The 13,582-nt window shown below is 43.4% G+C and overlaps 1 protein-coding gene across 1 annotated transcript; it reads left to right on the top strand.

Moving 5' to 3' along the window:
* The first annotated feature begins 12,152 nt into the window (after positions 1-12,152).
* Positions 12,153-13,220, top strand: LOC124664222 (putative E3 ubiquitin-protein ligase SINA-like 6). The gene is made up of 2 exons (XM_047201794.1): positions 12,153-12,419; positions 12,504-13,220. Exons 1-2 carry the CDS (start codon positions 12,153-12,155, stop codon positions 13,218-13,220), a joined length of 984 nt encoding a protein of 327 aa, XP_047057750.1.
* The last annotated feature ends 362 nt before the right edge of the window (positions 13,221-13,582 follow it).

Genomic DNA, 13,582 nt, shown 5'->3' with positions numbered 1-13,582 from the left:
TAAGGCTTTCCCAGCCTACCGCTTGTTCTTCGAGCGACAAGTGTCTACGGACTATGCCATGGGGACTTAAGGCTTCCCCAGCCTACCGCTTGCCACCGACGGATACAAGTGTCTACGGTAAAGCGCATCCGTTGATGAACGAGAGGTGGAAACACTTTTGACTACTCCGTCCCACTCCGGATCTTATGGTTAACACGGGTGTTACGGCACAAGAATCACTCGGACGACATTTGTTGTTTAATCCTAGATGGATATAAACCCTTGCAATGGAACCTCCACCATGTCAACACAATCCATGGTTCCATTGCCCACCACATAGTCATATTCATAGTTGTGAAAATAGTGGTTTTGGTTTTTATGCAATAGTGATAATCATAGTACTTTGCAAGTAATTTGATAAAGATACTCAAATGACATGAGCAAGCGATGAACTTGCCTTTCTTGACTGCAAGATTATGCAGGCAAGGTCTTCGATACGCAATAACTCCAAATTCTGAAATAGCATCATCGTCCGTGAGGACGATGTTTAAAAGATTGGCAAGGATGCAATAATGCATAAGTATGAGATGCAGATCGCTCTAAGCGTGATCTAACCCTGATGACTTAGGATCAGTGAGTTGTAATGATTGGTTTAGGGTGTGTTGCACTTTTAGAGTGATTTGCAAACAAGGTTCTTATTTAGGGTTGTGTTGTTTTAGAATCATAAGCAGGTGATAAAATGCATAGTAACAATCATATACATCAAGGAATAGTGGTTGTGTAATAAGTAAAGAGCAGTTGTCAATTTTAAGTCCTGATAGTGTATGGTTGATGATTATTTGTTATATATTTCAAGAGAATAACTTTTGAAGAACATGTTCTTTAATAAAGAACAAGTATAACAATCAGGGTTGTGGAGTTTTATGGGGTTCTATGGTTCTAATTGGTTTCTGGAATAAGTAGTAGATGGATCACAACATAGTTGGATTCATCAGCAACTAGGCTTGTTTGGTTTTACTTAAGCATAAGCAACTTAAGCAATTAGTTACACATGGGTACTATCAGGGTTGGTTATAGCTTATCGGTGATAGATGGCTAGGGTTTATAGGTTCTTATAAGCAGGGTTGATGATGGTTCTCGGTTTACTTCAAAAGAATGACTTTTGAAGAACATACTTCTTAAATAATAAGAAGTATATCAATTAGGTTGAGGTTGTTTAGGTTGGTTATTTAATTCCCTAAGTAAAGATGGGTTGGTTCCCAAATATGATGTCTGATAATTATCTAACACTAGTAGGGTTTAGTGGAATATGGTTAGGTAATGCTCAAGATTTGGTATAGTTGCTCCTGAGGTTCATCACATTAGTGTGATGCTAAGCATGGATGGTTAAGGAGGGTGGTCTAGGGACTAGGAACTAGGGTTTTACACTTGGTTGATCCTACTAGATCAACCAGTTTTATTTAGATGAGGACATAGCATAGCAATTAACTAGTGATAGGGATATTACATTTTATGTGGTCCTGGTAATTATTTAGTTGCTATTATTGTTCTATGATTTGGAAGTAGGTACCATGATCGCATGTTCTAACCTAGGTATTAGTTTTAGAAGCAATCTATGGTTCACATGTAATAATGGAACTAGGGTTTAAATGGCATTAGGGTTTTAGGATTACACATGAAATGATGAGTTCCTAGTTTTCTACCATATGGACTAAGGTGGCATAATTATTATTTAGTTCATAAGTTAATAACTTCATTAATAAATTTGAAGTTATTAATAACTTTGAAATAATAATGTTGGATTTGGTATTTTATTAATTTTCAATAATTAATAATTAAGGTAATTATTAATCAGGGTTTAAATTCCAATAATAAGGATTTAACAAATTAATCAAATAAAGAAAATTATCTTTAATGTTTTCTTTATTTCCTTACTGGTTTTTATTTATTTTAGAAGGTTTTCCTAATTATTGAATTTTGATAGTATTAAAAGTTAAAGGAAAATGCTTAATTAATAAGTATTAAATAATTGAATTTTTATTAAAAATAAAAATTTCATATTATATTTTTATTGGATAGAGTTTTCTTTTAGAAGAATTTTGATATCTTATTTTGATTTTTCTGAGCTTTTATGAATTTTCTACAATTATTTGAAGTTGCAACAAATTTCTGGAATTAAATTTAAATGAACAAAACTTTGGTTACCGTGGCAGAACCTAACCCTAGTCACTGACCCGTGGGGCCAAGGCCACGTAGGCTGCTACGCCAGCGGCGATGGTTCAAGGTTGACCAGACGAGTTGACCACGTCGACGTTTAAACGCCGGTGGTCATCTGGGGACGGCGCCGCCGATTTACGGCCTCCCCAGATGCGTGTCTATGCTCTAACGAACCCTCTCGACAAGGCAAACCTTGTGGTGGTGTTGGCCTCTCGAGAAACGCACCGGAGCATCGCCGGAGATCATGTCTGCGGCGGCGCAGCTCCGTCCAAGTGTGAAAATGGAGCTATGGTGGACCATTTGATGCAATTTAAAGTGCTATGGTTGCGTATTCATACCCTGGTTCTGATGAGGTGGTCGGCGACGACTATTATGGATGGAGACGAGCTCAATTTCTTGTTTGCCCGAGATGAACTGCGAAAGGGAATCGCCGAATTGGCATCCCTCACTGCTCCTCCGGATGCTATCTTCCACCAGGAAACTCTTCACGACAAGGCGCATCTCCTGGACCTCCGCACGAGTGCTGGGGTGGCTCCCCTCGTCGGCTTCTCCTCCGACTCCGGCGGCCAGTACGTGGGAATGGTGAGGGCTACAGAGAGATTAAGAGGATTTGGGATGGCGGAGATGAACAAGGACAACACGGAGGTCCTCCTGGTGACTTTATAGACCACGAGGTGGTCAGGAACGACGGCGAGCGTCGGTGATGAGCGGCCAGGATACGGTGGAGATATGGTTTGGTGTTTTCGCTGCCCGAATCTTGAAGTTCTGACTAGCTACGGATTCCACGGCCATGCGCTAGGGTTCTGGGGCGAGGCTGGCATCCGGCTGGTGCTTATCGGCGACGGGGACGTGGCCGGCGAAGTCGATCACGGCGTCCCGTGGCGTCCATGCGAGGAAGACGAAGACCACGTCCTCTCGCACGTTTTTTTTAAAGCAGTGAACGGTATGGTTATTTTGGTTGGGCTGTGTTGGGCTGGGGTTGTTGGGCTCGTTCGGGCTGTGCTGGCCTGGTTCGGTCTGGTAGGCCCAGGTGAGGCTTTTCTTCTTTTTTCTCTTTTATTTATTTTCTGTTTTGTATGTCTCTTTTGATTTCTGTTTTTTTTTTAATTCAAATTTCAATCATTCTGTTTTGCAGGTGTTTGACAATTGGTCTTTTATAAAGACTAATAAAAGTATTATGGTAATACTCAATTGTTTTGATTAAACATTTCACATATGTGAGCTTTATTACAAATTGTAATTAATCATGAGTTTATGCCCTCATTTTAATTTCCTTTTTCTTGTGTAATCAAATCTATTTGAATTATTAGGGTTGATAATTTCTACTCTAAGTGTTTTAGAATTTATCATTAGAGTTTGAGCTCTTAATTGAGAATTTAGTTCCCTGCATATGATTTTATGTGATCCTCTATTTATTAAGATCTTGTAATTTTGATTATCACTCTATGTCAAGGTTAGCACTAGTATTATATCTTAATAGTACTTTGAATTACCTAGAGTAGACATTACTCTTCTCATGGTTGGACTTTGGTTAAAAGGTAAGTGATTGTAAATCCCACTTATGGTTCTAATTATTTTATATAGCACAAGGTTAATCTTAGGTTCATAATTGAAAACTAAGATATAGTTTGTGAGCAATTTCTAAGGTTCTAATGAGATTCACCTAATGGCAATTGGTTTGAATCTCATCTATGGCCTGGTTTGTATTATGATCACCATAGTGATACATAAACTAGGGTTGAGGTTTAATTCTAGGTTGTGAGATGAGATGACACCATATTGCATGTGCTAGGGTTAATCTCCCCTAACCATGATAAGGTAGTGGCTTAATTAACATTTTATGTTCTCCTTTAGTTACAAAGATATTGAGAATTGGTTTTATCTTCTACCAATTAACTTCTATTACTATCCTCAATTTATCATTAGAGTAACTAAAGTTGTTATAGTTCTTTTTATAGTTAACTTTGGTCACATGGATGGATGGTTTCTCACCATATTAAATATGGAGTTTTACTCTAAGATTTTCTTAGATTCTTTATTTTATGAAATATAGATATGGTAGGATTCTACTTATGAGCACCAAATGGTTCACAAGTTAAGGTTGGGATATAAGCCTGGATTTGATTACTAGTGATCTTCCTATAATTTCATGTGAGGATGAGATCTATCAACTCTAGTAGAGTTTAACTTACCCTCACATACCTCAAGAGAATGATCATGGATTAGTCATGATCAACTTGTTCGAAATATAGATATGGTAGGATTCTACTTATGAGCACCAAATGGTTCACAAGTTAAGGTTGGGATATAAGCCTGGATTTGATTACTAGTGATCTTCCTATAATTTCATGTGAGGATGAGATCTATCAACTCTAGTAGAGTTTAACTTACCCTCACATACCTCAAGAGAATGATCATGGATTAGTCATGATCAACTTGTTCTTAATATCTTTAACTCAATTTCTTAGGGTTTATGATCATTACTCAATTTATAATGATCAAGGTTTGGATTCCTAAAGTATTTCTAATGGAAGGGTTTATTCTAGGGTTTATGGTGTATTCACCATATCTTAATAGATATCCTCTACTTTTCTACCTCTTTTCCCCTTCTCCTCTCCTTATCCGCTACAGTATCGTTGAGAGTCACCCGTGGTCGGCCGGGCCGATCCAGGGCCTCTCCGCCGGAGTAGCCGGCCGGAGTTGGTCTCGGAGAGGTGCCGGAGTAGATAGGGCTAGGTCTAGGTTTACTCTTGTAGTTTTTTCCCCTGTGGAGTTTGGCGTTATGCCATCTGGGGTGTGGCCATGGCGGAGCTCGAGCGCCTCCCGATGGCCGGTGGTGGTGTTGATGCTGTCCGTGGTGCTCCAAGGGTTGGAGCCGCAGGCGGATGACGGAAACGCTGCTCCGCCCCCTTTAATAAAGCTCATCCTCTCCCTGGATCTGGGCGGCGCCGCCCTGCCTCTTCCTCCTCCAAATCACCGCGGTGGTGAGCAAGGTGAGGGAAGGCTGGATGGTGCGGTTGTTGTGGATTCCATGGAGGGACTACCTGGAGCTGCCGATCTTCTCTGCGCGCAACACACGGCGAACAGGTTCGTCGCCGTGATCCTTGGTCTGTTGGGAGACCCTTCTTCAACCTCCGTCTCGGAGGCCTGTGTGTTCATCTGCTGGAGCTCGCCGCCTGTTGAAGGCCAAGTGGTTCGTCCCCGGCCCTCTTCTGGTAGCCAGCAGCTGGATCTCTTCGCCGGAGCGGAGCTAGCGAGCATCCTGCTCTTGGAGCTCGGCGGTGACGCCTGGAGCTCGCCGGCGACTGGTGGCAGAGGCACCGGACTTGATCACGTTTTCTGCAATGTTTGTAGGGTGCTTTGTGTAAAGTGTGAGGTCCTCACTTCAAATATTAGGTTTGTTAGTGCAAGAGATGCTAGAGGACCTTACTGCAATTTGTATCTGCCACGTATGGATATATGAAATAGCTCCTCTGGGGTCGTTTGACCCCGCTTTGTGTGCAAAAAAAAAAAAAAAAAAAGATATCAAGTCTAAAACTCCACTTGGCTATCTTGGTTGAATTAATCTCCTCCTTACTTTATCAATTCATGGATATGGTATTATTCCATGTGATATTAGGTTATCTCACCACTCCAAGGGAAATGGTTTACAACCTAATATTTTAGTTCAAAGGATGTCCTTTATTCTTAAATAGACAGAGCTAGGATTAGTATGAATGGTCCCTCTCATTTGGGAATGACTTGAATAATACTCTAGGGTTCCTCTTGAAGATGATGTTGTGATCATATGGTTATTTATATCTAAGGTTTGCCTCAAGGTTTATCATGGCTTCTCTAAACAAAATAGGACTCTCACCTCTCTAGGTTTGATGTATAATAATTTGAAATAGAGGAGAATTATATTTCTTAGTTAGATCTCCTTGTCTTGTTTCCAAGATTAAAGTAGAATGGGTATCATAGGGTTTATGGTAGGAGCTTGGATTAATTTAAGACATGGAGAAGATAAGTGAAGAATAGTTTCTCCAATTATTGTTACTTAATTTCCAATTAATTGTAGGTTCATATGTTATGGCGAGGAATTCCATGTTATGATCTTTTATAAGATCAAGCAATTGATCATTGAGTAAAGTGTTGTTGTGTTGATTATTAGTTCCATTTGATCTAACCCCTTAGATCAAATCATCTCTACCAAAACCAAGTTTTGGCAAAGTCACATTGAGGTTTATAGCGCTTGACTTGATGAGCTACTTCAATTCCACCAAGGTCAAGTGAAACTTCGATTACTGTGACTGTTTTACTTTAAAGCGCGAAAATTCCCCAGATTTTCTATGCATGAATGCAATGCACACATCTGTTTCCTCTATTTTTGTAACCCCAATACCTGGGATATTACAGCATGTGATTCTATTACTTTCCTATTCTTCTCTAATGTAGAAGAATTTGGTTAAAGAAATATTTTAAGAGGTAGCCATCAATTAAAAAGAAACAACTAGCTCCATTCCATTTGCAATTTATGCCTTAAATCTAGTGCAAGTGAATTTTCTTTGTTGATGTTAAAAAATATAACAAAAACTAATATATTATACTATTTTTTGCACTATTAAGTGGTTAGTTTCCCTACTTGTACTAGAAAGCATAGTGATTGAGATTGTCTAAATAAACACATTATAATTGTAAAAATAAAAAATATAGTATAAATAAACGATAGTTGTTTGTTTTAACAACCAATAGGTCACTTAGAACCCAAACATTATTAGTTATTTAGGGGTGAGTGAAAATGTCAGCAAGTATTATTTGTGTATTTGGGTCACCAAATCTTCAATTATACTAGAACCCCGTTTTCACCAACCTTCTTTTTCTCCCCGACCCCACCGTCGCACGCACTCACAACTGAAGTTGTGGACGCTAGCCCAGTCTCAATGACAACGCAGGTGGTGGTCAGATTGGTGAGGAATGTGGGCTTCTTGTCGCAGGCCATGATGACCACTAGAGCCGCCGAAAACGCATCACCCCTTTGGCGCCCATTGCCCCCATGGCATGTCGTCTGGTCCGCCCTCGCCACTGCTGTCGAGGTACCCGAGGAGATTCGAGTATGAGATCTCGAGGTGAGTAGCGTGAGGCGATGAGGCATATCATCAACGCTAGCCCGCCGATGAGGTACAACACCAGGAACAACCATGGCGTGTGTAGTACCCTAGTCTGTGCGCGTGCGAGATGGTTCTCTTCAGATATACTATTAAATTGCAAAACTCAAATATTCTACCGTTGGTTAGCATTAGATTCTAGGCAACTTCATCATTTAATACATGATGTGCATGTATTACTTAACAACACTCCTTATCAGGTGCAGTTTTCATTGAGGTATAATTATATTGCTTATGGATTTGAAGATCTAATTCTACAGAAAGATGAAACTACAGTTTATTGTGACAAAATCTAGTAGATAGTACTAATAAAGACCATGATCTTTTGCATGTCTTGGCCGATATGATCAGTCTCTGTTTTGTTGGCTATTGCGCTATGTTAAGCTGGACTCATGTTTACAGTAGCAAATCGTTATGTTCTCAGACTGGCTTCTTGATACTTGTTAGTGATCTCGAGAAATCAAATGTGATTCAAGAAAGCATACATTTGGTTCTCTTGGGGTAACTTTGGCCTCATCCTTCTCTTCAGCAGTTGCACCGTCTTTATCGATCTGATGGTGTAGGGTGCCTACGGTTGGCAACTATTACCTCCCGAAATGTAAACCATTTTAGAAAACTACGTGACCTTTCTAAAAAGGCATATATTTTGAAATTGAGATGGTTCAAGATACTTGCCGTAGATTTGTAATAGTCAGAGAGAGATACGCTCGAGTCACCATGAATTACTAGGCTCGATTTACTCAACACCAAGAATTCTCTCCTAAGATGTGCGAGAGTGATCATGGTGTTTTCGATCCAAACACCATGTTTTCCTTGGTTGCCCTGATCACCACCATGGTTCGGACGGTGGTATTTTCGTAGACCATAACGACACCTAAAACCCCTCGCCGGCCATGTGGAGGGGTCCACACCCGTTTGACGATGATGCAGGCGGGTTGGGACTGTTCAGTGGTGCCAGCCAGGGCACCTTCAACGTGCTCGGCGGAATCACACTTGGTGGTTTTGTTGGCAACGACTACGAGGTATGAGAACCGTGTCATTGTATATTACATCAATTGGTCATAGGATTGTGTAGGTCTTGTGTTTTTTGTGCATAGAACGAGGGTGCCATCATGAATGATATCATCCATGGTGGAACCGTGGCCATCGAGGATGAAGAGGAGGGATAAGGGGCCGGGATGAAGAGAAGGGAGAGGAAGAGGGAGCCACCCGAACCAACAATGCTGAGATGGGGAAGAAAATCAAGAGCTAACCTAGGAGCCGGGGACCAAAATGGAAGACCTTGTAGTTGTAGGGCATGTGCCTCGTCGAGGCTTGTAGGGCCGTGAAATTGACCCCATTACTGGTGCCCAACTAACTTCCAAAAAGTATTGGAAGACGATCAAAGATCAATTCAAGGAGCGGAAAAATTTCTAGAAGTTCAAGCACACGCACATGGCCCATAACGAGTTGGGCATGTCACATAGATGAGGAATTATACAAAAGGCTTGCACTCAGTCCATGGAATAAAGAAGCAAATTCACATAAGGCCAGAGAGAGGAGAAAAACCATGAAGATCTTATAATGTTGTAAAACTTCTTGTTCTTTTGGCATACTTAAATTATAGCACGCATTGATATGCTTTGGTTGTGTTTACCGATGTGCTAATGATTGAAAATTCAAATCTGAGGAAAATGGAAAGCTCGTCCAAAGGACTATCAAAAAGGGCAGCGTAATAGATGTAGATGGGCCGACACCATCCAAGTTGGCCTCGAGGGATAACCCACCAAGAACAAGAAGGAAAAGGCTACAAGGGAGGCGACGATATCATCGAAGAGGGTGCAAGCTTCGACTGTCAAGGTCATCGTTGACGTCTCATTAACCAACACTTGATAGACATTAAAAGTGATGCAAGGTGGGCGGAAATGTTCAAGAAGAAAGAGGAGAAAATCAACCTTGAGAGGGCATGAGTTGTGGTGGACAAAATGAAAGAGGACATGGTAATCCTTGACGCTGAAACTTCGAACATGGATGCATAGGCCAAGGCTTGCTGCATGATATATCGTCGGCCCATCTTGCAGGAAATGGGGATTGCACCAGCAGCGTCGATGGTGGCAGCACCAATGTCATCGATGGCGACGGCACAGGCGACACCGGATGGGACATCACCAGCAACAATACAAGCGGTGTCGGCTAAGAAATCACTGGGGGCGGATGGGCCAACATCTTCCATTTGAACTTTGCGGTTTTGTAATATTTGTGACCAGACTTGGTGATGTTTTGGTGGCCGAGACATTAAATTGTCCCATTTCTGTGTGTGTTTATTTTTATAATTTCAATAGATTTTGAAGTGTTAAAAAATTCTAGAAAATAAAGTCACGTGAATATATTCACAGTAATTGTGTACGCACGGGATAACCTAACTTTTCGTATGGTCTAGTAAAAAGACAAAATTCAGTTGTAAACTGAGGGTTTACATGGGATATTATTTTTATCATTTTGCACAAAGCACCAAAAATATTGTTCTTTTTGAAGCTCGCCTGCGCACAAAGAATACGAGTATGGAATATTTTTCACATTTTAAAGTATTATTTTGGTAAAGGAAACATACACAACTGAATTTCCGATTTAATTAGGGGTGTAAACACGTAGAATAATTTCTACACCAAAACCGACGCCGAATCCGTTTTAAGCTATCCACCTCCGATTTTAAAGAATCATGCGGATAAGGTATTTGATTTCGATGTGGCGCTCCGGATAGGGTATAAGATATGATATAGCAAATAGCATGTGGATCGATATGGATTATCCGAAATTTAATTAGGATTATCCAAAGGTTTTAATCCAGATAATCCAATTTTTGAGAAGCGAAGACTAATCTTACAAGATTAATAGTTATTGAGTTATCAAATTCATTTGGCGAGCATGTTTAGCTCTAAATTTTTATTACTGATTCAATTTTAACGCATTATGTCTCTTTTTAGTTAATTACACAAGTCTGAAGTTTAAATCTCTCTCAAAATTTGCAAAAACTATAACTATCTACTGATACGACTATCTTTTTTCTAGTTCGAGTTTGCTCTATTTTCGATTTGAATTTGCAGCATGTTATATCCGCATTTGAATTTGAAACCCATCAATATCTAATCAAATTCGAATCAAGAAAAATATATGGTAAAGTTATATCCGATCCGATTCTGTTTAGAGTGATAGTTTTAATATGTCTAGTACAACTATTTAGCCTGCTAGGGCAGCTGCATGTGCCATGAGAGCATCTCCAACGGTTCAGCGCGTCCGCTTGTGATCGTGTGGTCAGAAAATGCGCCTGCAACCAGGCCTAGCGGTCCGATGCATAGTGATCGGTATGTCCGTGAGATGCAAATGTGGTCCAAATATGCGCCTCGAATGCGTTTGGGCGGACGTTGCGCGATCGCGCCGCATAATCGCTCTCTTCTCCCACTTGCATGCCTAGAAGTGCCCTAGCCCGATGTGTCTTCTCACCGGCGCACCATTAATGGCGACGAGGCATTGGTTCGACAGTCTGCGTCACATTAATGGCGATGCCTCGTCTGCCGAGCGACTGCCGCCTACCTCTGCCAATGAGAAATAAATGTCGTTGCCGAGTGTGTCGTGCCGGGCTGCCTCATCTCCTCCACAATAACCCTAACCACCACACAACCTCCACCGTAGCATCGCCTCGACCTTCTCTTTCTCACAATCACCGCGATGTAATCCATGGCTGGTACATGTGGCTAGTGAGGCGGTCGAGGCCGCAGGTGCGATTGACGTGACCGCCACGATGGAGCAACATCACCTCATTGTCATATGCATCGTCGTCGTCTTCGCAGGAGGCGAGGTGCTTCGAGTTCATCCTCTGCATCGATGAAGATCCCCTCGGCATCTAGCGGTTGTCGCACAAGTTCGTCGAGTTCGTCGACGATACCCAGCCGACCGAGTTGCAGCTGCGGGAGGTCAGATACGGCTTTTGTCGGTGGCCCTGTCGAGGTCTTGATTAACGAGCAGAGCAAGATGTACCTGCACACCGGGTGGGACAAGTTTGCCCACGCCCACAACTTCGAGGCCGGTTGCCTACTCACCTTCCTCTACAAAGGTTACAGCGAGATGATCGTTAAGGTGTTCGACAAAACATCCTGCCGCATGCACTACCACACCGATGAATCCGTCGAGAACAGGGCATTTAGTATTGTCAGAGTGTTATTTTCTTTGCTGCGAAGATGGCCACCGGCTAATTGAAGCCACTAGTGTAGGTTTCTGTATGTTTTTTCTACAGATGCGATTGACAACTGGATTTTCTAGCTTGAGTAACTGACTGTCTGAGAATGTTTTTTTCGCAGTGAAAACACAAAACCTGCAAGACAAATACTAGTTAAGTTTCCTTATTTTACAATGTTTTAACCATGTTTCAAACTATGTAGTAGTGTATTTAATGTTTCTATCTATATTTAAATAAAAAGGAAGGAAAATAGATAAAAATTATTATATGTCGTCGGCCTTCGGCCTTCCTCTGACCAGCCTCGGGCAGCTTGAGCGACGCGCGGCACGTTTTTAGTTTTTACTCCATGTTCACCAGTGACCAGTGTCATGTCAATAAATCAGCAAAGCATTAATTAATTCAGCCGCTCATTTCGCCGTGCTCTATTCTCGCCAGACTCCTGCTCTTCCTCCTTCATTGGACAGAGAGGTTCTTGTTCTTCGACTTAAAGAAAGAGGTTCTTGTTCTAACTCGCCACAAAAGTGCATTGTAGTTACTGTTCCTCTTAACAGCTCCGGTGATTTGGATTGAAAGTGTTGAGCAGGGACTTGCCGTTGGCGATGGAGACAGGCGACCAGAACGCCAAGAAGCCGAGGCTGGAGCCGCCGCGAAGCATCCGGGTCAAGCAAGAAGTCGCCGAGCATGAAGGAACCGGCGGTGAAGGAGGAGGAGCAGAAGACGGCGAAGGAGAAGGGGGACAAGGCGGCGCGGAGGTCGTCGGTGCAGCGACGGAAACAGGCAGAAGGGTGGAGGGCGCCGTCAAGATGGACATGACTCTGCTCCAATGCCCACTCTGCTCCAGCCCCCTGAGGCCACCCGTCTTCCAGGTAGGTTCGTCTATCTCTTGGACACTCCATCGGTTTCTTTGATTCTTGACATGCGTGCAAATCCCCACTGTCCGATTCGTGCAGTGTAAGGCCGGCCATTTGGCCTGCGGTGGCTGCTGCACCGAGTCGTGCCGGAGGTGCGACCCGCACGGTGGCGGCAGATTCGACGTCCGCAACACGGCCATGGACGCCGTGGTCTCGGCGGCCAGGGTCCAGTGCCCGCATGGAGGCTGCGAGACGTACATCGCCTACCACGAGCTCGACGACCACCGCGCCGCGTGCCCTCACGCGCCCTGCTTCTGCACGGAATCCGGGTGCGGCTTCGCCGGCCTCGCACCAGCGCTCGCGGCCCACCTCTCTGCCGAGCACGCCTGGCCCACGCTCACGGTCCAGTACGGCAAGGTCTACCGCCACCAGGTGCTTGTGCCGTCACAGCTGGTGCTCGTCGGCGGCGGGGACGACGGCGGCGGGGTGTTCGTCCTTACCGCGGGCGCTCTCGGCGGTGCCACGGCCCTGTCGGTGGTGTGCGTCCGGGCGAGCGCGGCACCGTGGCCGCGGTACACGTGCAAGATGTGGGCCAACTTCACGGCGGTAGGCCGGGCGAACGGCCACAAGGCCAAGGTGGGGGTGGTGGACATGAAGTTGGAGAGCAGCACGTCGCCCGGCGCGGTGGTCGCCGTGGACGAGCTGGCGTCGTTCTTGACGGTGCCGCCCAGGTATCTGGTTCCAGCGGCCGGGGTGGCGTCCATGGTGGTGCCGCTCAGCATCCGCATCGACAGGAGCTCCTCCTCCTCCTCCTAATCGTAATAATCTGATGATGATCGTATGCTGATGTAGGGTTGCTGTTCATGACAAGTGACAGCATTTTGGTTACGGTGCCAAGGATGGGCATGGCCAGCTATTGGTATTTCCTGGCACTTGTATTTTGGAGAATGTCAGCTGATGAAACAACTATTGGTTTGGGAGATTCAGCAAACCGACTTAGCTACCTAGAGATGTTTTTGAATGCAATGTTGGTTGCATGATATTACTCTGAAGAAATTATTTGGAAATAACAATTTAAAACATCAAAATATTAAAATTCTAGATGTAGGCAATCATTTATTCTCCCTGCATGCAGCTGATGAAACAACTATTGGTTTGGGAGATTCAGCAAACCGACT

Source organism: Lolium rigidum, chromosome 6, assembly GCF_022539505.1.
Source record: "Lolium rigidum isolate FL_2022 chromosome 6, APGP_CSIRO_Lrig_0.1, whole genome shotgun sequence".
NCBI lineage: Eukaryota > Viridiplantae > Streptophyta > Magnoliopsida > Poales > Poaceae > Lolium > Lolium rigidum.
Note: the sequence above shows the minus strand (reverse complement) of the source record. Positions and strands in the feature narration are given on the sequence as shown.

What these genes read in the sequence shown, in the direction of transcription:
- LOC124664222 (XM_047201794.1), top strand. Translation starts at nt 12,153, where the DNA reads ATGGAGACAGGCGACCAGAACGCCAAGAAGCCGAGGCTGGAGCCGCCG. An exon ending in TGAGGCCACCCGTCTTCCAG is followed by an intron (nt 12,420 to 12,503) that starts GTAGGTTCGTCT and finishes CGATTCGTGCAG; the next exon opens with TGTAAGGCCGGCCATTTGGC.